This window comes from Mus caroli, unplaced genomic scaffold (genome assembly GCF_978045245.1).
Source record: "Mus caroli unplaced genomic scaffold, Mus_caroli_1 scaffold_17, whole genome shotgun sequence".
In the NCBI taxonomy this organism is placed as follows: Eukaryota; Metazoa; Chordata; class Mammalia; order Rodentia; family Muridae; genus Mus; species Mus caroli.
In genome coordinates this window covers 28133324-28158060 of record NW_028227272.1, presented here as the reverse complement: position 1 = coordinate 28158060, position 24737 = coordinate 28133324, and the positions used below count along the sequence as shown (strand labels likewise).

Below are 24737 nucleotides of genomic sequence, written 5' to 3'. Positions count from 1 at the left end.
AATCTCAGCTCAACTTCCACCAAACTTTTTTCTTTCTTTCTTGGTTTACATCATTTCTTGAATGCACATTCTTTTAAGCTACTACAATATTATAATTTTAATTTTTGTAGCAGAGCCTTGAGTTTGAGAGCACAGAGCCTGGAGCTGCCGAGTTTTGCAGGAGTCTATCATGTAACTAAGTTACATAGTTTTGGGCAGATTCCTCCACTTTTCTGGGCCTTGGTTCCTTACTTTTCAAACCAGGGAAAATTAGGGCATTTGTCTCCCTAACAGAGGTGTTAAAAGAATGACACAAGATGTTTCATCATTTGTAAAGGTCTTGGTCTTGAGGTGAGGTGTGTGTTGGAAGGCTTTGTCACACATGTGACACAGTCTTTCATTGCTGTGCACCCTTTTGTGTTTTATTAGTTCAGGGGCATAGATAAGTGACTTCCTCTATACCGCTCAGCTATAGGGTTTAGTCTGTGTAGATGTTTTCATGTTCTTTTAGGTGGGCCTGGGTGTGAAACCTTTTGTACACATTTCACAAACAAATGGCCTGTCCACTGTGTGCAATTTTACATACTTCTCAATCTGTACTATTAGAACGCATCTTACCATGTGCCCGGCAGCCAGTTTGCTCCCTCTCAGTGGTGGCCCTAAAGCACACATTCACTCAGAGGCTGCCACGGGCATCTGTTGTCCAGCTTGGAGTCTGCCTGGTTTTCCTCTCACTCATTTCATTTTAAATGTTAAAAGACTTGAGGCATCTGGGACCCCCAGATCTTTGGATTCCAGGATCTGCATGGATTCTCTTCACTCCTCAGCTCTTTCAAAATTTCTTTTGAACCCCAAGCACAGTTGTCGGAGACTTGCTGTCCCGACTTGTAGCGGGAGAGTTTCTTCTACTGTGTCAGTGGGGAGACTGTCATAATCCCCATTTCTTGTCTTCTGTCATCCCGATCGTCTCCAGTGGGCAGTTTAATCTGATCCCACACTTTGACCATTATTTTTAACTAGACATCACGCTTCTGAGAACAGAGTTCATCTGAGAACTGGGTACCAAGCATCTGACCCAATGACATCACCCACGTCCTCCTTCATGGAAATCTGTATCACGCACATGTAGTTCAGGACCTTGTCAGGTCTGTCAGGATGAAGGCAATCTACAGCTGACTGAAGAACTGTCTCCCTCTTAGTGGTCATCATTGGTAGATTGCGTGCTTTCAGACATACTGGTGAGAAACTCCGTGAATAATTCAGGCCATTTTCTTAATGCCGTAAATACCAAGATCTGGATCAGAATAATCGTAATCCAGGGCAGGCCGGATGTACAGCCTGGCACAGCCACAGGCATCAGCCTCACACAGGCCAGGCCAGGAATGGGCTGGGGGCAAGGTGGGTGGCAGCATTTTTGAATTATCTATCTATCTATCTATCTATCTATCTATCTATCTATCTATCTATCTATAGTTTGGGCGGGACAAACTGGGGGACATTGTAGATGCCACTGATGGTAGCAGCTGCCCTGCATGAGCACAGGATGTCTAGTTAGCCACAAATAACGTCACTACTGTCATCCTCTGTGGATCATTTTAAAATTTATTTCATTATACTTTTAGGGGAGATCATTTTTTTTTTTCATTGAGATAAAATTCACCTAACTTAGCTAGAGAAAGTACCCAAGGAGCTAAAGGGATCTGCAACCCTATAGGTGGAACAACATTATGAACTAACTAGTACCCCGGTGCTCTTGTCTCTAGCTGCATATGTATCAAAAGATGGCCTAGTAGGCAATCACTGGAAAGAGAGGCCCATTGGACTTGCAAACTTTATATGCCCCAGTACAGGGCCAAAAAGTGGGAGTGGGTGGGTAGGGGAGTGGGGGGCAGGGTATGGGGGACTTTTGGGATAGCTTTGGAAATGTAAATGAGGAAAATACCTAATAAAAATATTTTAAAAATTCACCTAATGTAAAGAATGTATTTTAAAATGGTTTTTAGTGTAGTCACGATGTTGGACGTCATTACCTTGGTCTAATTCCAGGACATTTCCCTCTTCCCCAAAGAGGAGCCTGCTGCAACTTCTAGGTTCCCTCTGTCCTGTGAATCCTGAGCTAGTTTCTGTCTCTGTGCAGCGGAGGGTCTGCCTCCCCGTGGGCAAGCTTTCTCACTGATACTTGTCCCGTGGGCAAGCTTTCTCACTGATATCTCACTGATCCTTGTCCCGAGGGCGAGCTTTTTCACTGATCCTTGTCCTGTGGGCAAGCTTTCTCACTGATATCTCACTGATCCTTGTCCCGCGGGCGAGCTTTTTCACTGATCCTTGTCCCGCGGGCGAGCTTTCTCTGTCTCTCTCGTCTGAATAGTTTTAATCAGTGGGAGCATGTATCATTCATGTAACATTGGCTGCTTTCACTTAAGACAAGTAAAACAAAGTAAGCATGCTTATACTTTTTAATTATTGAGGCAAGAGTCTCATTTTATTGTCTAGGCTAGTTTTCAACCCCCCATGCTAGTGATTCTCCTGCCTCAGGCTCTTAGAACTATGCTGCAGGCACCACTATGCCCAGTAGGCTCCCCTTGTGTGAATCTTAATGATGTAATCTGCACCATGAAGGTACAGTGTGTTTGGTATAGCTTCAGTTTCCTGAGATGCCGGATGCCTTTCCCTCGCCTGCTTTCTAAGACTGACATGGTGTTCTGCTTGGTTGAAATGGTTTTATCTCTCTTTCCTAGTCTAGAAGCAACCTGCTCTTTTGCAGTAATAAACGTATCTTTTACTGTGCAAACCCTCAGCTGCCTCTCTCCTTTCCCTTGCCACCTCTGCTTTCTATAAAGCAAAACAGAAACAAGGATCAGTGAGAAAGCTCGCCCGCGGGACAAAGATCAGTGAGAAAGCTCACCCGCGGGACAAGGATCAGTGAGAAAGCTTGCCCACAGGACAAGGATCAGTGAGAAAGCTTGCCCACAGGACAAGGATCAGTGAAAAAGCTTGCCTGCGGGACAAGGATCAGTGAGATATCAGTGAGAAAGGTTGCCTACGGGACAAGGATCAGTGAGAAAGCTTGCCCACAGGACAAGGATCAGTGAGAAAGCTTGCCCACAGGACAAGGATCAGTGAGAAAGCTCGCCCACGGGACAAGGATCAGTGAGAAAGCTTGTCCACGGGACAAGGATCAGTGAAAAAGCTCGCCAGCGGGACAAGGATCAGTGAGATATCAGTGAGAAAGCTTGCCCACGGGACAAGGATCAGTGAGAAAGCTTGTCCACGGGACAAGGATCAGTGAGAAAGTTTGCCCACGGGACAAGGATCAGTGAGAAAGCTTGCCCACGGGACAAGGATCAGTGAAAAAGCTTGCCCACAGGACAAGGATCAGTGAGAAAGCTTGCCCACGGGACAAGGATCAGTGAGATATCAGTGAGAAAGCTTGCCCACGGGACAAGGATCAGTGAGAAAGCTTGTCCACGGGACAAGGATCAGTGAGAAAGCTTGCCCACGGGACAAGGATCAGTGAGAAAGCTTGCCTGCGGGACAAGGATCAGTGAGAAAGCTTGCCCACAGGACAAGGATCAGTGAAAAAGCTCGCCAGCGGGACAAGGATCAGTGAGATATCAGTGAGAAAGCTTGCCCACGGGACAGCATGCACTTGCAGTTGCTTTGCTGAGGTAGTTTTTTGTGGTCTCTCTGGATAGAAGCTTCTTGTGGGTTCGTACCATATCATTGTTACATATTACACAGATGAGGAAAAGGTTTGTTAAATTGAGGTCACCTAGACCCTCCTAGGTGGCATTAGGATTTGAATCTGAATAGATCTACCCGAAAATCCTGTTTTAATCATACTGTACTATATATTAGCCTCTCCTTTTAATTTAATTAATTTTGATATTTAATTTGTTGAGTAACATTACCTACCTGGAACAAAATTCGTAGGCAAAGAGGTGTATTGTACCCAGTGAGAGTTGTTCACTGTCTGTTCCTTTGCTAGAGAAGCACTCTGATCTAGGTTTTATGCATTCTTGCAGCCATTTTCTAAGCATGCAAAAGGATTTCCATTTCAATAAAAACATTAGTACTTTTAGAAGTCTGATTTTTCCCTATGTTTTGGATGCTATTGTTACCCGTGGTAGAGCTGTCTTTATTTTTGGTGTTAGGGATTGTATTTGAGCCTCAGGCATACAAGGCAGCCTCTACAAGCAAGCTGCAGCCTAGCTAAGTGTATCTGACCACAGTGCTTGTGCACACTACATAGGTATCACATGGTCTGTGTATCTGATGACAGTGATGTGCACACCACACAGGTATCACATGGTCTGTGTTTCTGATCACAGTGCTTGTGCATACCACACAGGTATCACATGACTGAGCCACAGTGAAGGCATAAATGAGGGAGAAGGAGCCAGAGAGACTGGTGCAGGCTCAGTTCTGAGGCTTTACACAGTGCCCAAAACAGGCATTGGGGAAGAAATCCTTTTTTTTTCTAGTGGTCCCTAGCAGAGGTTGTTTAATCATCTCAGACATCTGTCTGATGGCGGCGTTGGTGGCGTGCCCCTGAGCAGCATGATTCCGGTGTATGCAGCTTTGCCCCAGGCTCCCACAGTCCCATCTAGTCACATTGTCACCACGCTGCCGCCCCTTACCCCTTCCTTTCTTTTACCACGTAGTTTTTTGTGTGTGTGCCAGGAACTGAACTCTGGGCTTCGCATGTGGGCAAGTGCTCTAATGCTGAGCTCCGTCCTGGCTCCTCTTCTAGGAGATGTAATAAACACTTATGAGCTTAAATCATGGATTTGAATTTGACTTGATGTTGTCAGATCGCCTCTGGGTTCTAAAACGTTGGCTTTTTGGAGGTAACTTTTCCCGTGCATTTACTATGTAAAAGCAAAGGAAAAATTCTCTCAACAATTTCTAGTTTTTGATGAACTGTAATTTGTATTGAATAGGCTATCTCATGTAACAACGGCCAACCCTTCTTCAGTGAAGGCACTACATGATCACTCCCTTCTCATCCCTTCTTTTTTTCTTTTTCAGCTTGTGAAACTGTGTATCGCGATGATTGACACTGGCAAAGCCTTTTGTGTTGCAAATAAACAGTTCATGAATGGGATCCGAGACCTGGCCCAGTATTCTAGCAATGATGCTGTGGTTGAGGTTGGTATCACTAAAATTATGGGTACAGTGATGGGCGCAACAGAACAGCATGTGATTGTGCGCTAACTTAACCTTATTGACGATTACAGCAAATGGAAAAGCCCAGCAGAAGAGCTGCCATTCCTTGGAGCCATGTTCTGTAATTCCTGTTGTTTTCTGTTAATTTGATTTTTTTTGTTTGTTTGTTTGTTTGCTTGCTTGTTTGTTTTGGAGACTGGGCTTCTCTGTGTAGCCTTGGCCATTCTAGAACTTGATCTGCAGACTGTCCTGGCCTTGAACTCATAGAGATCTGCCCACCTTGGCCTCCTGAGAGTTGAGATTTAAAGGTGTGGGGCCACCACTGCCCAGCCTTCTGTTTTTTTAAGTAATTGTACATTAACGTTTGATTTGTTGTGTGCATATGTAGCACCACTGCTCGAATCTTGCTTTACAGTATTCAAGTTTACATTCAGCTAGGTGAGCTGATGTAGCTGCCAGTGGTCAGGGACAGAAACAGGTCACCAGTAGTTGACTGTGTGGTGGGCAGAGTATTAGCATGCTAAGAACAGGACCCAACTGTATACTTGGTGTGTATGTATGGTTAGCCTGTTGTCCTGGATTAGCTCGGATCCCTTTCCTTCTTTCTTTCTTTCTTTCTTTCTTTCTTTCTTTCTTTCTTTCTTTCTTTCTTTCTTTCTTTCTTTCTTTCTTCCTTCCTTCCTTCCTTCCTTCCTTCCTTCCTTCCTTCCTTCCTCTCTCTCTCTCTCTCTCTCTCTCTCTCTCTCTCTCTCTCTCTCTCTTTCTTTCTTTTTGTTTTTGTTTTTGTTTTTTGAGACAGGGTTTCTCTGTGTAGCCCTGGCTGTCCTGGAACTCACTCTGTAGACCAGGCTGGCCTCGAACTCAGAAATCCGCCTACCTCTGCCTCCCAAGTGCTGGGATTAAAGGCATGCGCCACCACGCCCGGCTGGATCCCTTTCAATATTCTGTAGTGTTACTGATTTTTTTTTCCATGATGAAAACTATATAGTGAAGTAGCAGGTATGTTTTGGTAATTATTTGACCCATTGTTGCTCGCAGGGCACACTATTGATGCTTTCAAACCTTTAGGGTAATGCACACTGTGAATGGGCCAGGGCTAAGTCTTTGGTTTTCCAGGCCTCTGCCTGTTGTCACATGTAGACTTGTAGTAGGCATGGCTGCTGCAGGGCATGTCCAGTGAGCCAGTAAGATTGTCCTTGCAAGTAAATGTTTCTGTTTACAGGACAGTTTGATTCCTCTGTCAGAAATGTGACCGTAACATTTTTGTGACGGATTTTAGTAGCTGGTAAATGATTTGCTTTTCCTTTGGTTTCTTTTTCACAGACAAGTTTGACCAAGTTTTCTGACAGTCTTCAGGAAATGATCAATTTCCACACAGTAAGTATGTGTGAGTAGGGTGCTGGGCCTGGTGGCAACTCAAGCACCAGTCTTAGGAGCTGACTCACTTGAGGACCTGATTGGTTTGATATTGCGGTGGATATAAAATGCTCCATATGTGTGGATGGTGGGGAAGGAAAGTGAGTTTGCTTTATTTCCAATTCTAGTATAATAAATCTTTCTCCACGGAGTTTCATTATCACTGCTTGTTTGAGCTGTGGGTAGAGGGTTATTTACTGGACAGTTTATTCATTTTATGGATAGTTTACCAATGGCTACACCACTATAAAATGATACTCTATCCCCCATAATAAGCTTAATATCATAAAATAATACCCATTAAAGTTATTTTCCCACTTTGAGTCTGTGTCATTTTTGAGGGATGGGGAGAGGGTTGGGCGGGTTATATTGCAGCTGAAGTTATATATCAGTATTTATTGTAGCTGTAGCTAGCTTTTTCAAAAACTGGCACGGACAATCTTCTGTCTTAAAAATAGATGCATTTGGAAAGGGGGAAAATAGATGTATTTATTTGTATGTGTATTTTGTGTATGAGTGTTTTGCCTCCATGTATGTGCATGCCTGGTACTTAGAAAGGTCAGAAGAAGGCATCAGACTTCCCTAGAACTGGAGTTACAGATGGTTGTAAATCACTGTGTGGGTGTTGGGAATCAAGCCTGGGTCCTCTGGAGAGGCAGCCAGTGCTCTTAACCACCCAGCCATTTCTCTAGGCCCTGAAAACATTGTCATATCATAGTCTGATTTTATAGTGTAATTTCTGCAGTCCTAAGAGTTATTTCAGCTTTAGCTTGTAGTAGGAATCACGTAAGCGGTTGCTTGCTCTGGCGTGTCCAGTCTCCTGAAGGAGGGTGTTTCTTATCTTATGTTGCAGAAGCTTAGCGTATATGTGTCTATCTACATATATGTCTTTTTCATAGGAAATAATCACTTGGATTTAAGTATGATGAGCCATTATTACCATTGACCTATTTAATAGCTTTTTGTTAGGTTGAGGGAGATAACTTTGAACTACTGTATTTGTCTTTTGGGTGTAATCAACAAGAAGTTGTTCAGTGTGCAGAGTCAGTGGTGAGATAGCTCTGCTTAGCAATGAGACGCACGAATGCGTGCTGTAAGGTTTACAGGTTGGCGATAGTTTTTGTGTGGCTGTGCATACTGTGTATTATAATTTAAATAAATTATATCGATATATAAAATTAATTAGTGAATAAAGCAAAGTATTAGCTCACTTTAGTGTTACATGTATAACTAGAAAGTAGATTTTTCAAGAAAGATTTTGAGTCTCTAGAACTATACTTTCTGAAAATATTAAATATGTGTATTTAGTTCCATTTGCATACATAAATTTTTCAATAACTAAAAATAAGAAAGGAGAAATTTTGTCAGGAGAGGCTTTGATTAGCTATCACCACAAGCCAGTTAAAAATGCCAAGAAGCAACAGCTGGCTTGAAGATGAGTTTACCGTACAGAACTGTACCGCTTGCACACTTCCCTGTTAGAGAGAATTCGAGAAATAATGACAAGCAGTAGTCCTGAGTTAGGACCAAGAGCCTCGATAGTTTTAGATAATTCAGAATGGAGACAAAAAGGGATGAGGTCTGTAGCTTTGGCAAAAGAAGAACTGTTCTTTTAACTTTGAAAGTTAGCAGAGGAGGTCATCTCATAGCTTCTAAATAGAGCCCAGCAGCTGGAAACCACAGTTGTATCAAGTGGTTTACAACTTTTTTTTTTTGGTCAGGGTTTCTCTGTATAGCTCTGGCAATCTTGGAACTCACTCTGTAGACCAGGCTGGCCTTGAACTCAGAAATCTGCCTGCCTCTGCCTCCCACCAGTGCTAGGATTAAAGGCATGCGCCACCACTGCCTGGCTAGCTTTTAAAATTTTTATAGAACATAACTGTCAGTGTCTTGTGTGTGGCTGACAGTATCTGACATCCTCTCCAGTACTTGGCAACTTCGAATGCATACTCGTGTTTATTGGGCAGGATGTGAGGTGGCCAGCTTGCCTCTGTTCCTGGTCTGGCTGGGTACTGGGTGACTAGAGGGTCAACTTGTCTGGTGCTAAGGTCGGCTGGAGTTGGCTGGGTGTCTAGCACCTCTTATTTCTTAAGACCACAGTCTAGAAGTCGAGTTGCTTCCCCTTGGGCTACAATCTTCTGATCAAACAGCAAGATTCACAGTCAGGTCAAATTCAAGATAAGGAGATTAAGTCTAACTCTCGGTTGTACAGTGACATGCTTCTGCAGACATGGGAGAATTGTTGGCTGTCGGTACACAGCTGACCACAGTTTTAAACTCTAATATATGGAGTTAAGTTGTATGTATGTTGGGAAACTTCCTGTAGTAAACTGTCCTACATTCATTTATGACACCCATAGCAGAACTCTTACCGTCAGTCACTTTAAAGGACCGTAGGTGATTCTGAGAATGACTAGTGAAATTTGAGATCCTGATTCTTTTTTTTTTAATTTAATTTTTTTATACTTTAAATTGGAAATATTTTTTTCCCATACAGTATATTCTGATCATGGCTCCTCCCCCTCATCTCTTCCCAGATCCCCACCTCTCCACTTTCCAACCCCACACCTTCTCTTTCTCTCTTTAGAAAACAAAAAGGCAAAGACAAACAACAAACCAGTATATAAATTAAAGAAGCACAAGTGCATGTGCATACACACACACACACACACACACACACTTAGAAACCATAAAATAAATGAGCAGAAAACCACTAAGGTAAAAAAATCCCCGAGATTGAAAAATCTACAGAAATACCAATGAGTTTGTTTTGTGTTGGCCCTTAACTGCTGGGCATGGGGCTTGCACAAGTAAGGTTTGTATACTTGGTGAGACTCCATTGGAGAAAACGAATTTTTTCTTTGCAAGTGGTTGTCAGTTGGAGGTAGCTTCTTGGTTAGCAAGGGGAGCTTGTGTCTACTTCCCCCTCTTATTTAGCACTGGAATCCCATCTGGCTTGGACCTGTGTAGGTGTGTGCGTGCTGCCAACAGTCTCTGAGTTCATATGTATGTCAGAGATTCTGCTTTGTAACTAGTGGTCCCTGGCCCAGTAACATCAGCATCACCTGTGAACTGTTGGACCTGCAGGGCCTCAGCCCCAGTTCCAGATCTGTGTTATCAGAGAGGCCAGCAGCCAGTTTGAAAGTCACTCTTAGAGTCCACTATGGCTCACAGGCCAAATCTAGTCCCTTGCTTTTCTTTTTAATTTATTTTACTCATGTCTTTGAGTCTTGTATTCCTGACAAAGTTGCATGATTGTGATGGTCAGCGCGTATTGAATGAGTAAACCACTCCTTCCTGTATAGCCTTTACAGAGGAAGTGTGCTGACTTATGCTCTTATGGACCGCTCAGTTGTCTACCTCTTTCTGGAGCTGTGAAACCCACCAGAGGCTACTTTCTGAGTGAGTGGACATGAGTCAGTGATTAGGCTGCTGTTGGCAGATTCCTCTCAGTGTAGTCAGACTTGCAAACCGACCTAATTAAGGTCAGAATCTTTGGTAGGAAGGATGAGGAATCCAGAAATGTGTAGCTGGTCTATCTGTCTTTCCTTTTTTTATTTTCTGTCAATCACCTCAGGCCATCCTTATCTGCAGTTTAATGTAACTGTAGAAACAAGCTACTTGAAGACTTTAGTAAATGTGGATTTTGATCCTTTCTCCTGCCCCATTTTCCCTTCCTCCCGGCCTCTCTCCTCCCTTCTTCACTCCCTTGCCTTTCCTTTTCCTCTTTCCTCCTTCCTTTCCCCTCTAATCTCCCTTTCCCTTCCCTCTTTTCCTGACAGGGTCTCAGATAGTCCAGGTTGGCTCAGCTCACTACATTCCCAGACTGCCTTGCCTTTGTGATCTTCTGCTTCTGCTTCCTGTTCACAGCCGGGCTCACAGGTGTGCTGCTATCTGCCGTGACTCTGCATTTCTAGGACGTTTGAGATGTCAGGCAGATCAGGCTGGCCTAGAACTCCTGGCCTTTCTGTCTCAGCCTTTCAGGTGCTGGAATTTTTGGTGTGTGCCACCATTCTGCTAACAATTTGATTTTAATACCTAACCCAGTAGAAAACCATTGCCTGAAGAGGGACAAAAAGGTCTGTGGACAGATTAGCATGGGCAGAGATGGAGAACAAATAAACACCTGTTAGTTTGTTGAGACTTGTACTAGTGAATCTTCATTGGCAGTTGATTGGATTCTGAGTCAAATTTGTCGGAGAGTCTGACCAAGGAAGGAGGTGCATCCTGAATGTAGGTGCAACTCTCCCTGGGACAGAATAAAGTGGCAAATGCAAACTGAGTACCAGCATCCATCCTCCACTTTATAATAACAAATGTGTCTCACACCCCTGCCACGTGTGAGAGCCACTCTCTTTGCTGTGGCTTGCCTCCCGCTGTGGCAGAATGTAAACCCTTCCTTCCTAGGTCACCTTAGTCAGAGTGATGAGAAAAGCTAAGACAGAAAACTGGTTCTGAGAAGCCAGACTGATGCTGTGATAAATCTGGTCAAGTGCTTGGTAGGTTTAGAACTGGTTTGCAGGAGGGTGTAGGAGCACTTGGGCCCTTCAGAATACTGCTAGGATTGTGGACATTGTAGACTGCTCACAAGAGTGCAGAGAATTACAAGTTTCAATAGGTAAACCAATGTTTATTTACTCCACTTTTTCCACATCTTCTGCCCATGCTAACTTGAATATGGACTCCCCCAGCCCCTCTTCAGGAGTCTTGGGAATTGAGCTAGAACCCATTCTCGTGTTGCATTCTGGAAAGCAGTCTATCCTCTGTGCCCTGAGAAGTGAGACGAGCTAAAGAGCAGGGCACTAACCATATTGGAGGCAGACATTTCAAGGCAGCACAACATTCAGGCTGCGTCATGGTTACGGCTTATTGCTCTGCTCTAATGTACAATGAGAAGCCACATGTAGAATTGAAGAGTGTGAAAAACATGGACTTTGGTGAGGAGTGTGGCAGATTTACAGTCCTGGACAAGCAGAGCGTGGAGAAAGCCCCATGACTGTTAGAGAGATGAGCACCCTTTAGGGTGTCTGCTGGGATAATAGATGGAGAGTCTTAGTGAGACCCTACTGTGAAAGGCTCTATACAGCATGTGAAAAGGAGAAAGAATGAGAACACCCGGGAAGGGTTTCCTTGTGTGGAAACAACCTTCTAGGCAAGTGTTTGTTTCTCCATGTCCAGCCACCGAGGTCCAGAGAGGTCCAGATGTGGTAGAGGGCACCTGACTACATCAGAGCCTGCCAGCACTGTCCATATGGTGCCAATTTTTGGGTTGTGACACCTTGCAAAGTTCTAGAAACTGCTGAAGCAAGGTTGGAGTCCATGCAAGGAAGTCCTTTTGAAAATGAACCCTAAGTTACAGTGGAGACCCCAGAGGCTGGAGATGCCAGTACTCCGGTATAACAGTAGAAGAAAGTTGCAGGGACCAGATGGTGCCAAGCTGAGAGAGAGAGAGCCGAAGGAGCTACCCAAGGCCATTTGAGCCTGAAAGCTGCCAAGAGCCTGAGATGTTGGATGTGTGGCTGCAGAATTTTATGTTTCCACAACTGGGCTTTTGTCTGATCCTTGCCAGGTCCCCAGTGTCTCCATTTTAGAGTGAGAACACCTATTCGTCTTATTACATATTAGAAATAGTTAACTTATTTATTGTTATTTTATGCCTCAAAGTTAAGACATGAGTCTTATGAGTGGCACTGGGCTTTCGAGCAGTGCTGGATCAGAGCAGTAACTCTGAGGGGACTTTGGAAGTTGGATGAATTAGAAAGCTAGGGGTGGCACATTATGGTTAAAGTGATGTGCTTGGGTGTCGTTCACGGGATCTATAGTCACTTAGGAGGCACTCCTGTGTGGATGTAAGGATGGTTTAAGGAGTGATGAGCCACCGTGAGTGTGGACAGCACCACCCATGGGCTGGGGGCTAGGAATGATGCACGGGGAAGAGGAGAGATGGAGCTGAGTGCCACCCACGGTTTATGTCTTTCTGCTTCCTGACTGCAGCTGCACTGTGACCAACTGTCTCCCGTTCCTGCTGCCACAGCTATGTCCTCTCCCACCACCATCCCTCTCCTGCTGGGATGGAGTCAGAATAAATTCTCTTTAAGCTGACTTTGTCAGTTACTTTATCACAAGAATAACAGTAACTCACAGGACTGTTAACTACTGAGGGCTACAAAGAAGAGCCTACTGATTATCTTAGTTCTTTATTAAGGTCCTAATGAGATTGCTCAAAAGATTCAGTGATCCTACAGGGTCAGAAGCCATAACTTTGCCCCTTACTCAATTCTGCAAAGAGCAATAATGCCTTTATGTCCTCTACAGTCATCAGGTAGGAACAGTGTGATCCCTGGATAATAGGAATCATAAAGATTTTACAACACATTGTCTCAGTCAGTGGCCCCTAAGTCATGGCTTGGACTGGAAGCAGGGCTGGTGCTACCTGTGGATCTGTAGCGGGCTTGTCTTCTTGTCTGTCTTTGTTTCCCTGCTGACTTTCTGAAGTGGTTTGTCTGCCATCTTCGATGTATATCTCAGCTTTCATCTTTCCTTGAGTACAGCAGAGAGAATGTTGTTTTAATGAGGCCCCTGCCCAAAGGGGAAACAGCTTGAATGGGAGCACTGGCTCCCAAGTCCTGTCTTCTGTCCTGTAGTTCCGTGAGACTGATCTATAACTAGTAGAAAACTTTTGGTGGTTATTTGTTGTACATGGTTGCTCACAGCAGCAGTGTTAAATTTCTAGAAATGGAAGCAAGCCTTAGTTTTCTCTTGATGGCTATTGTCACTGTTTACTTTTAGCGTATAACAAGAAATGTATACCTAAGTAGGGTATTGTACTGTCAACTTGACACAGCTGGAGTTATCACAGAGAAAGGAGCTTCAGTTGAGGAAATGCCTCCATGAGATCCAACTGTAAGGCATTTTCTCAATTAGTGATCAAGGGGGAAAGGCCCCTTGTGGGTGGGACCATCTCTGGGCTGGTAGTCTTGGTTCTATAAGAAAGCAGGCTGAGCAAGCCAGGGGAAGCAAGCCAGTAAAGAACATCCCTCCATGGCCTCTGCATCAGCTCCTGCTTCCTGACCTGCTTGAGTTCCAGTCCTGACTTCCTTGGTGATGAACAGCAGTATGGAAGTGTAAGCCAAATAAACCCTTCCCTCCCCAACTTGTTTCTTGGTCATGATGTTTGTGCAGGAATAGAAACCCTGACTAAGACAGGTATAGATCAGTGACTAGGAATTGAGATGGACCTCTAGCCAACTAACGGAGACTGATCTGTCCAGCAGTTAACCATTGGGAAAGTTTGTTGTTGGATAGTGTGTGCCTTGACATCGGCAGAGGAGACAGCTTGTATTTAGTTGTTCATGTGTTAGCAGCCTCACTGTGAAGGATGAAATACAAATCCCTAGGCTAGCCACATGCGGTGGTGCATGCCTGGGAGGCTGAGGCAGGAAGACTACATGCTTGAAGGCAGCCTGGGCCACATAGTAAATCTCCCTCCAACCAGCCTGGACTACATATGATGACATGTTTCAGAAAGATACAGTGAGACTAATGACTTTCTTAAAATACTGCTAATCAAATGCGTATACATTTTTATTTTGGGAGTGCAGTGTTTTAGAGGGTGTGGATGAAAAGTTCCAGTTTCAGAATACAGTTTTCCTCTGGTATACACTCACTCTTCCAGGGAATAGGATACATACTGCACCATTACAGATTGTGGTAAGCTTTGCTGTATTCTGTGCCCCATAGTTTTCTTTGGCGTCTTTGTAATTCCATCTCTGTCCTCAGCCCTCATTCCTAGTCAGTTCTTGGTCTGCAGTCTGGTTGATTTTGGACGTCTAGTATGTTTCACTCAGTTATTTTGAGACGCGGTCATATTGTGTGTGTAATGCTTGGCTTCATGTTATTGCTTAGTGACATTGCATTGTATGAGTGCGCCACCACTCATATAGCACTCACTTGTTGATGACTATATTATCTTTTTTTATAAAGATATATTTTATTTATATGAGTACACTGTAGCTCTTTAGACACACCAGAAGAGGGCATCAGATCCCATTACAGATGGTTGTGAGCCACCATGTGATTGCTGGGAATTGAACTCAGTACTTCTGGAAGAGCAGTCGGTGCTCTTAATCACTGAGCCATCTCTCCAGCCCAATGACTATATTATCCATCACTGTATTTCAGTTAGCCCTGAACTTAAGGATTAAGATAACAAGCATCTGTTACCTTATAGTTCTCTGAGTTAGGAGTTTGGGAGATGTCACTGGGTGGCTCTGGCTTGATGTCTTGATGTCTTTCACTGGATACTGCATATGTATTGGGGCTGGGCCTTTAAATTCAGGTCCTCACATGGGCCGATGGGTCCATGTCTAAGGGGTTTTAATCATATCCCTCTTAGCCAGAGGCGTAAGTTCTTTACCTAGAACCCCTCCCACTCCCTCCTATGCCTCTTTTTGTTTTTTCAATACAGTTTCTCAGTGTATGCTGGATGCTCTGGAACTCACTCTGTAGGCCAGGCTCACATGGACCTCCCAGAGATCCGATCTGAGTCCTGAGGGCTGGTATCAAAGTCGTGTGCTGCCACTGCTGTCTTCCAAGGACCTTCTTTGCAGGACTGCATGAGTGTCCTAATGACAAGAGTCTGTTACTCTCCAAATGTGACCCAAGACAAGGGCAAAGGAAATGTCAGTGCCTGCTGTGACCCAGTCCCAGAGGTCACACTGTCAAGTCTATATGACTGTTTAGAAGAAGCAGGCGACAGCTCCCACCTGAGAAAAGAATGAGGGTCTGTTTTTGAAGCAAGGATTGCCAAAGAGTTTGTGGATGTTCTAGGTGAAGTACTTACTGTGGCCTTTTAGTCAGAGCTACCTGGGTGACCCAGGGGGCTGGGGTGTTGTAATCCAGTTGGAGGCCAGCCTGGGCATCAGATCTCAGGAAAGAAAAAAAAAAATAGAATGCGCCTGCTGTGGTGGTACGCCCCTCTAATGCCGGCACTCGGGAGGCAGAGGCCGGCAGAGCTCTGATTTGAAAGCAAACTTGCTCGACATACAAGTTCCAGGACACTGGAGCTACATGGCGAGACCCTGTCTCAAAAGGAAAAATACTTTAAAAAAATTGTGGCCCTATTTTGCTTACCACAGTGGGCCATTGTGGTTTTTTTTTTTTTTTTTTTTTTTAGTTTTGGCTATTATTGATACAGTTACTGGCTAAACACATACATGCATACATATTTAATATATATACATCTGTGGATAACATTTGTGTATGTAGAAATGTCTAGGGGTAGTGAGCTCATTTCTAGGATGGCATGTGAAATTGTACTACTTGCATAATGAAGGAGTTGTATGCTAAGAAAAAAATAAAGAAAATATAATTTTATCAAATATAAATGTTCATTTTCAATATTAAAATTTCTTTTCAATATTACATTCCTTAAAATCTAACTATCATTAAAGAGAACAAAACTTCAAAACTTGGGGACAGTTTTCCAAAGCTGATCACACCTGTCTCTACCAGCATGTGTGAGCTGCAGTTGTGTTCCATACTTGGTGTGTGTGTTCTTTAAAATTGTTGGGGGCAGCACTTCTGGGCCTTTTGGCTAAGATCGGTGTAAATGGAATAGTTTTAAGTTGCCTTTCCTTTATTTTATTTTTTTTTGGTGCAATGTCATCTTTTGCACTTAAAGAAAGTGCACTGAGTTGGTAATTTACATGTATGAAAACTGACCTCTTGTGGCGTGGAGCTTTAGAGATCCTGTCCTGCCGCTAAAGTCAAGATAAGGCAGCATCTGTCAGCCCCTCCCCAGCACACCTTTGCAGTGTCCTTCCTCCTGCCAGCTGCCCTCTCTCATCTCCAGGGAAACTGCTGATCTCTTCTCTATACCTGTAACTTTGCTTTTTCCTAAAGGTCATGTAAATCAGAGCTCGTGAGGTGCTGTGACTAGGATTCACTTACCTAGGTAGCCAAGTGCGCCGAGCTTCATCTGTTTGTGTGCATTGTGAGATGTTCCACGGTGACGGGCATTCACCATTGTCAGCAGCTGTGAGTCCAGCTGCTGTAGAAACTTATCTCTCTGGTGTTTCTGTGAGCCCAAGGCCTTCTTATGGATAAATAGCAGCAGTTGCTGTTGGATTGGATTGCTAAGCGCCATCCAAGACCACCTTTACCTTACAAGAAATGGGGGTTTTAAATCACAAGTTTTATTTCCTAAGTCGCTAGCTACTGATTCCTTTCTAGTGGGCTTTGGTAGATTTTGTGTTTCAAAAACAAATGTGCTTCTTTTCCTGTTGAGTGTTCTCTAGGCTTATACTTATTTCCCGACAACACACATTATCCTTTCAATAGCTGCCTATGGTAAGGCCATAGCCTGCCTCCTAAATAGCCAACACTTGTGGCTTTTTATTTCCCTTTACTGCTTTGGCTAGATAGATGTGTTCATGTAAGTCTTCATCCTTCAGACAGAATAAAAAGATTTTTTGAGCCTCCACAAGAGCATCATAGGCATGGCACTGAATGAGAACTGTGTCTTAAAGAGACAGTGGGCTGGTGAGCCACCTCCTTTACAGTGCCCACCTTGCAGGCTCCATCCTAGCATCCCTTCCCTGGAAAGCTGACTGGTGCCATGTGGTTCCCAGCAGAGCCTGGGTTCTCAGGGCAGCAGCTACTAGTCAGATAATTTTAACTGACGGCATCAAGTCACTCCAGCGACCTGCAGTGACCTGGCCTTCTCTTTAGGGACATTTTCCTGAGCAGTCTTGTGGAAGTTGCCTTGTGGGGACTGCTCCCTTTTTATTTTCTGGTCATAGCCTTTGCTCCGCATTTACCATATTTATAATCTCAAAAAAACCATGCTTTGGTTTTATTGATTTTTGTCTTTATCAATTTTCTATTTAGTTCCATTTTGATTTCTATAGTTTCTTTTGCTTATGTTGGGCTTACTAGGATACAAGAAAAAAAGATTTTTTTTTTCTGGAAGCAAATTGGGCAGATGCAGTATTTTAATTAGAATTATTTGTAAGTTTTTCTTGACTGTTTTGTGTATTGTTTCTCCAGTCTCTGTTCTTCTCACTCTATTTCAAATCCAGAATTTGAAGTCATTCTGCCAATTCTGAAAGTACTTGGAATTTCTATAGGGAGGCATCAGCATTGGGCCCGGGGCACCGTAACACCTGGACAGAGCTCTGTTTTGAGGACTGGGATTTTGTTCTCTCTGCTCAAAGCTGTGCTTTGACCGACAGGACTGTGTAATGCTGACTGGAACTCAATTCAGCCATTGTTTCTGGTCCCAAGTCTTCCCAGTGGAAACTCCTGGCTGGGTCAGGCAGAGCTGCTGCTGTTCTCAGCTGGCATGGAGAAAGAGGAGAAAGAGGGGTTTGCGTTGCTGTGGGCTGGCTTCCAAAATCTGAAGAGGAATTGAAATTGGTTGCTTTTCTGTAGTGAAGAAAAGCAAGTTATTTTTGAGGCTCGTAGAATTGGCTCTAAACTGGCTTCAATTTCATTTATCACTTTCATGGTCTTCAATAAGAAACGAGGTGTCATTGGAATTGGGTGGGGTGTTGTCAAGACAACGTGGTATTTACATTCCATTTTCTTTCTAACATTCAACCTTATGTTTTACTTTCTAGATTCTGTTTGACCAAACTCAGAGATCAATTAAGGCCCAGCTTCAGAACTTTGTCAAAGAGTAAGTCTGCCTTAGTTAAGAGGGTGGGGTGAATGGTGGGTGGAGGAATAACCAGCCAGCTGCTGTGAGGGTGGGGCTTGGGTAGTGGTGGAGGGCTGGGGCTGTGGCTGTGGATGTGGCTGAAGATGCTAAAAGAAAATTATGGGTCTCAAGTTTCTGAAAATACTGGCATGTTTGCTTTGTCGAGTGTGTTTCATTTCTTCTGAGTCTGTGAGAGAATCAGAGTCACCTTGAGTATATGAGAGTCCAGACAAGGTTTCTTACCGAAGATACAGATGTAATTTAAAAGCCCCCGAGGGTGGGGGTTGAAATACTTACTGTTGTCTAGTCTCGATATGGTATTTTCTTTGAAGAGAAGATAATGTAATAGATAAAAATGAGCCACAGAAATTGTTGTAACCTGTGACAATTTGGGAGAGTTGTATCCTGTTTACATACAAAATAAAATTGAACTAGAAGTAAAAATTTTAAGTTCGAACTTTCCAAGTTAAGGAAAACTGATTTTCTACATTAAGAATCTAGTTTTTCTGCGGCTTCTAGCTGAGAATTCATGCAAGTATCAGGTTAATTCGGGCACAGTATTAAAGATAAGTAAGGGACATTATAATACAGTAGTAGGGTCAAATAGCATTATCTGTTGCTGTGAGTAGTTAGTTTTGGGTTTGGGGTTGTGCAGACAGCACCGCAGTGGACACCCCCTGCCTCCCAGCCTTCCGTGTTAAGCAAGGGTTCTTCTGCCTGCAGTCCACAGTCCCAGCCCATGGGTTAGGCTTTATGCTACAAAGATGTCTCAGAGCAGCGCGTATGAGTGGCTTCATAATGCTTTACTTCATATAAAAACTTTGGAGTGTTTAAAAAAGTCATAGAGTTTTTAGATGTATCTATTATAATTAAAAGCTGCTTGTCTTCAGCTTACTTTGTCAGCTTCCTATTAGAAGTAGTGGCAGAGATGTGTTACATGGCCGAGGACACAGAGAGCCAGGGCTCCATCTTTTCAGACTGTTACAAGGCCTGTCTTCTGTCTTCACTGGGACCAGCTCTGTACACACGTGTGTACCTGTGTGCTTGAAGACTTTATTTTTGTCTTTTATGTGTTTTAACTAATTTCTTCTAACAAGAGATTGTTTCTCTTGCTTCTCTAACAAGAGATTGTTTCTCTTGCTTCCTTTTTTTAAGACGTGTTTTGAGACAGAGAGAGTCCTGCTCTGTCGCCCAGGCTGGCCTGGAGCTAGCAGCCCTCTTTCCTAGCCTCCTAGAGGTGTTAGGTAGGTGTGTTGCCTGAGGTGTGCTTCTGAGTATTGTTTCTTAAAAGCAAAAGTGTGTTTTAAAATACCTCTCAGATCATTAGGGTTTATCCGGAAGCTGAATGAATTTTAATTTTTGGGAAAGGCCATTCAAATCTGTATTTCTCTGTAGGAAGTCTTATATACACTGGTATTTAAAAAAAAAAAAACAGATCACAGTTAAACCATGTGCATGTTTTGAATTTATCTTTAGAAAATTCTTTCTGTTACATTAATTTTATCATTATTTCCATTTTGATTCATACAGATTTACATAATGAAACGTTGGCTCACTTTATGAGGAATTATGTACACAGAATGATAAGTTCCATAAGCTAAAAATTAGGAATCTAAACTGTGCTGGCTGTGGTGGTGCACACCTTTAATCCCAATGCTCGGGAAACAGAAGCAGGGGATAGATCTCTGTGAGTTCAAGGCCAGCCTGGTGTACAGAGTAAGCTCTAGGACAGCCTGGGCTACACAGAGAGACCCTATCTCTGAAAAAAAAATGTCTAAAATAGTCCAAATCTGAAACCTTTTGAGCTCTTATCTTTGAGTTTTGGATTAAGGCAGAAACTCACAGTCTGTATAAATATTCCCAAGTCTCAAAAGTCCCAGCTCTGAACTTCCTTTGTCCAGACTTCTCAGGTAAGTGTCCTTTGGAAGGATGCATGCTTCAGCTGGGTTAGTGGTGACTGCCAATGTCTGACGGGCACGTTAGGGGAAGCAACAGTAAACTCTAAGGCTATTTTGAAGAAAGTTTCACTAAATTTTTATTTTTTAGAGATCTTAGAAAATTCAAAGATGCCAAGAAACAATTTGAAAAAGTCAGTGAAGAAAAGGAAAACGCACTAGTAAAAAATGCCCAAGTTCAAAGAAACAAACAGCACGAGGTTGAAGAGGCTGCAAACATTCTCACGGCCACTCGGAAATGCTTCCGGCACATAGCGCTTGACTACGTCCTGCAGGTACCGCGACTCCTCTCATCCTGCAACTAATGGCAGTGGTTTTCTAGCAGGCTCCTTTGAGTGATTGTACTAGAATGAATAAAGTACATCTTTTTTTTTTTTCCCCCCCCCCGTGTGAACGCGCGCGCGCGCGCACGCACACACACACACACACACACACACACACACACACACACACACACACACGCACTATAGCTATAGATGTCTTTGGTTCTGATTTCTTCTTTCTATTGGGTTATAACATCTTACCCATATTTTATTCTGTAGCTTTCCCGTTTCAGTTTAGTTGATGTACGAGCCCGGGGTTTAGATGGTGTTAGTTTCTCCTGGCAGCAGTGAGCATGTGTATCCTTTTGTCAGTTTTCCAAAGACTTTTCTCAGTGCTTCTAAACGTGAGCCGCAGAGCCTCTCAGGGAGTCCACAGTGAGACAGCACACGGGCGGGTGCGGATTGTTCTTAGGGAATCTGCCTCTCTTGAAGATGAATTCAAAGACCCTTGGAGTGATGACTCCCTTTGGAGGCTGGAGACAAAAGCTGAGTGGCAGGGCTATACTGGCTCCACAGGCACCCCTGGGAGAGATCGTCTTCTTAGGGTCCAGGCGTGCAGATGCAGGATGGATACAGCACACACGGGCACAGATGCACATATTCTTTGGGGACAGAAAGGGCAAACTTGGTTGCCATGGACATGTCCATAACTATCCATATCTTCCTCCCTTCCTCCCTCCCTCCCCTCCCCTCCCTCCCTCTCCTCCCTCCCCCCTTTCACCCCTTCCCCTCCTTCCTTCCCTCCTTCCCTCCCTCCTTCCCGCCTGGACCTAGGCTAGACCAGCTAACTGGCAAGCCCCAGGGATGGATCTTGCTCTCTTTCCTTCTCCAGAGTGGAGATGTTAAACATGTGCCAACAAGCTAGCTTTTGTTCACCAGGGTTCTGGGGATTGAACTCAGGTCCTCATGCTTACATGCCACACGTTTATAGTCTGAGTCCTATATTCCTAGAATAGAAAATGTCTCCAGCTTTTATCCAGTGGTTGGAAAATAGGTAGCACATGATTTTTTTTTTTAAAGCAAATGGTGTAATGCTATCAATTTTATGTGTAATGCTGTTTAGCTAAAATATCCATTATTTTCAAACTTAAACATAGTAATTATGTATTTCCTGAGAGGCCATCTCGATGGCCTCTCGGCTCACCCCCTTCTAACTACGAGTTTACGTAATAATGTCTCACGGGCATTCTTGGATCATTTTAGTTTTTGGCAAAAGTAGCTGTGTTAGAGACTAACAGGTGACAAGCACCCGAAGTGTAAAGCATTTCAGCTACTGTACGTGTTTGAATTTACCCTTCTCCTTGAGTTTCAATTTTTATTTTCTGTAAATTTCCAAATAGAGAGGAAAAACCCAGAAGGAAAGCATTAGCCCAGGTCTGAGCAGTGGCTCCCTGCAACCTGTGCGAGGGGGGTGGGGGCGGGGTAAGAGAAGGGGTTCCCCGTGCTCCTCAGAGCCGAGCACACTGGGAAGCAGACACGCAGAAGAAACCAGTGATACGGAAGAGAGTCGGATTTAGATGTCTCTTGGTCTGTTCTTGTTTTTAAGACTGTTTCAAATTCCCCTTACAAAATAGACCACGAGTTCAGCGAGGAGGACATTTGAAAATGTTCTGTACTCTGGGCAGTCTTAACAAGGTGTGAAGAGCATCGTTATCATATTGTGTAAATAAGCTATTTGTTAAGAACGGATGAAGATGCTTGTTAGGAGTTTCTGCAGTTGCAGAAGATCCTGGTTAAGGCAGGCCCGCCTATTCCAACCCACTGTGCAGCCAGGGAGAACCTCGAACCCATCCTCCTGCCTCTGTTCCCAGTGCTGCGATCATAGACAAATCATAGGCATGCACCCTGCCTCCTGGTTTGGGCAGTGCCGGGGATCTAATCCAGGCCTCTGAGCATGTAGGCACGCACTCTGCCAACCCAGCTTCAACCCTACCCCTGAGAAATCTCATCATTTACTGGTATTTTGATAAGTCAGTCATAATTAAAATACTTACGTCCACTACTTTAACTTATGCTTATGGCATGCGACTGTGCTCTGCTTTGTGGCTGGAACCTAGGCGAGGATAAGCTCCCGGTTTCACAGAGCTTACACTGGGGACCCCGGTGGGCTAGCATTTGCTGTTGTTGGGGACTCAGAATTTTTGGGAAAAGACAGAGGAAGAAAACACAAAGTAAGTACTAGGGAGGCAGAGGCAGAGGCAGGGGGAATCTGTGTGAGTTTGAAGTAGCTTGGTCTCCCAAGTGAGTTCTGGGACACCCAGGCTACATGGTGAAACCCTGTCTAAGCAAGCAAGCAAGCAAGCAAGCAAACAAACAAACAAACAAAGAGAAACAAATAAGAGTAGTTATAAATACTGTCAGTAAGTAGGATTGATATACTAGATAGTGAATCAGGTGCTGCGTTAGACGTGTACAAGAAGGTGGTGGTCAGTTGAAGACCCAAGTACTGAAGACTAGTCCTAAGCCAGCCAGTACAAAGGCACCTGTGGGACACAGTCAGGGCAGAGTAACAGAAGACCAGGCTCCAGAGGGTGGCAGCTCTCTGCACAGTGGGCCCGTGTGGACATGGTAGGAGGTTGCAGGGTTTAAAACTAGACATAATATCTCATTTATATTTGAAAATCACGGTGGTACCTTTGTGGAGAAGAACTGTAGGAAGTCAAGAAGGGAAACAGGCGTCCAGAGAAGTTGAAAAGTGGTAAATGGTGAAGATTTGCATGGGGGCTGTGGTTGAACCTTGATCTTTGAGTAGATGAGGAGGGTGGAGGAAGAGGAAGTGTGGCAAACTCAGGTGTCAGAGCAGCCCCATAGGAGGATGCTGTAATCTGTAGGACCGACCAGTGTTTGCACTGAGGGCGAGTGTGGCTAAGTGCTCGCTCATTGGTATGCTTGTCAGAACTCCCTTAAGCCAGAAGAAAAACACCAGCTCTGTTTTCCTTTGTTTTGGGATTGTTAGGCCAGGCATGTTTAGAATCTCGTATTCTGCATTAGTGTCGTTTGTGAATGACTAACCAAGTGCATCTTCCCTCAGATCAATGTGCTTCAATCAAAACGGAGATCAGAAATCCTGAAATCAGTAAGTTATTACTGAATGCTGCTGACTGCGACTGTCCGTGTGTCCATGTGTGCTTAGCTCCTCCCATTTCTCTTTCCTGTGCCATCTGCTTCAAGGTATAGCTGTCTAATGTCTGCTCTGCTAACCTATGGCCTGCTTCACAAAGACAGACCCACTGTGTGCTCTCCACTCTCAGTTATTCCAGTGTAATATTTCATGTGGTCTAGATACCTAATACTTTTTGAAAGTAGCTGGAAATGGTGGCTGGAACCAGTGAGAAGAAAAATAGCCAGTTCTCTTAACCACTGAGCCATCTCTCCAGCCCCTTCTTTGGGTCTTTTTAATCTATGGTGACAGTGAGATCTTACTTGCTCTTTGACAAGGACATGAGGAGGGTGTGCTGTGACATTGTGTCCTTCCTCATTTAGAGCCTTCGGGAGGACTTCTCTCAGTTTAGCTGGAGCAGTCTCCTTCCCAGTTGCTGTCTTGCTGCTTAGGCCCGGTCTCCGGTCTCCGGCTTGCTCTGTCCTAACTGTGCTTGCCTCTGATGCCTCTGGTGCCTCTGGTGCCTCTGGTGCCTCTGGTGCCTCTGGTGCCTCTGGTGCCTCTGGTGCCTCTGGTGCCTCTGGTGCCTCGCACTCATTTTGTCCAGGAAGCGCCTCTCCCCCAGCCATGTTTTCCAGACGGGCAGTAGTGGAGATGTGGTACGGCGGTATGTCTTACCATGGCCTCGGTGGGCTTCTGGAACTCTGCCATCTGAATAAACAGGAAACAAAGGGCTGGCTGGTAAATTCTGTGGGGCCTGCGCCCGGTGGCCTCTGTCGTTTACTCTCCCTGTCCTTGGACTGAGGACCTGCCTGCCCAGAAGCAGATAATTGGGCTTGTCTGGATTTGATGTGTGAGCACAGAAGTTTGAATTTCATATAATTTTCACAATAATTTTTGTGTTTTTTTTTCACTGTTTTTTTTTATTACATATTTTCCTCAATTACATTTCCAATGTTATCCCAAAAGTCCCCCATCCGCCCCCCACTTCCCTACCCTCCCATTCCCATTCTTTTGGCCCTGGCATTCCCCTATATTGGGGCATATAAAGTTTGCAAGTCCAATGGGCCAATTTTTGTGTTTTAAAATTTTTT

General features: G+C 44.2%; 1 protein-coding gene across 6 annotated transcripts in view; it reads left to right on the top strand.

The window, feature by feature from the left end:
- The window catches only part of Acap2 (ArfGAP with coiled-coil, ankyrin repeat and PH domains 2), a 105658-nt gene that overhangs the window by 41922 nt on the left and 38999 nt on the right, over nucleotides 1-24737 (top strand). For all 6 annotated transcript variants that reach the window (XR_015045674.1, XR_015045675.1, XM_029470652.2 and 3 more), the window contains exons 3-7: nucleotides 5011-5130; nucleotides 6472-6525; nucleotides 18186-18244; nucleotides 20312-20495; nucleotides 23575-23619. Coding sequence is in view for 4 of the 6 variants with exons in the window: in XM_029470652.2 (XP_029326512.1) it covers nucleotides 5011-5130; nucleotides 6472-6525; nucleotides 18186-18244; nucleotides 20312-20495; nucleotides 23575-23619 (462 nt within the window). In the remaining 2 variants the exon portion in view is untranslated. The remainder of the gene's footprint in view (nucleotides 1-5010; nucleotides 5131-6471; nucleotides 6526-18185; nucleotides 18245-20311; nucleotides 20496-23574; nucleotides 23620-24737) is intronic.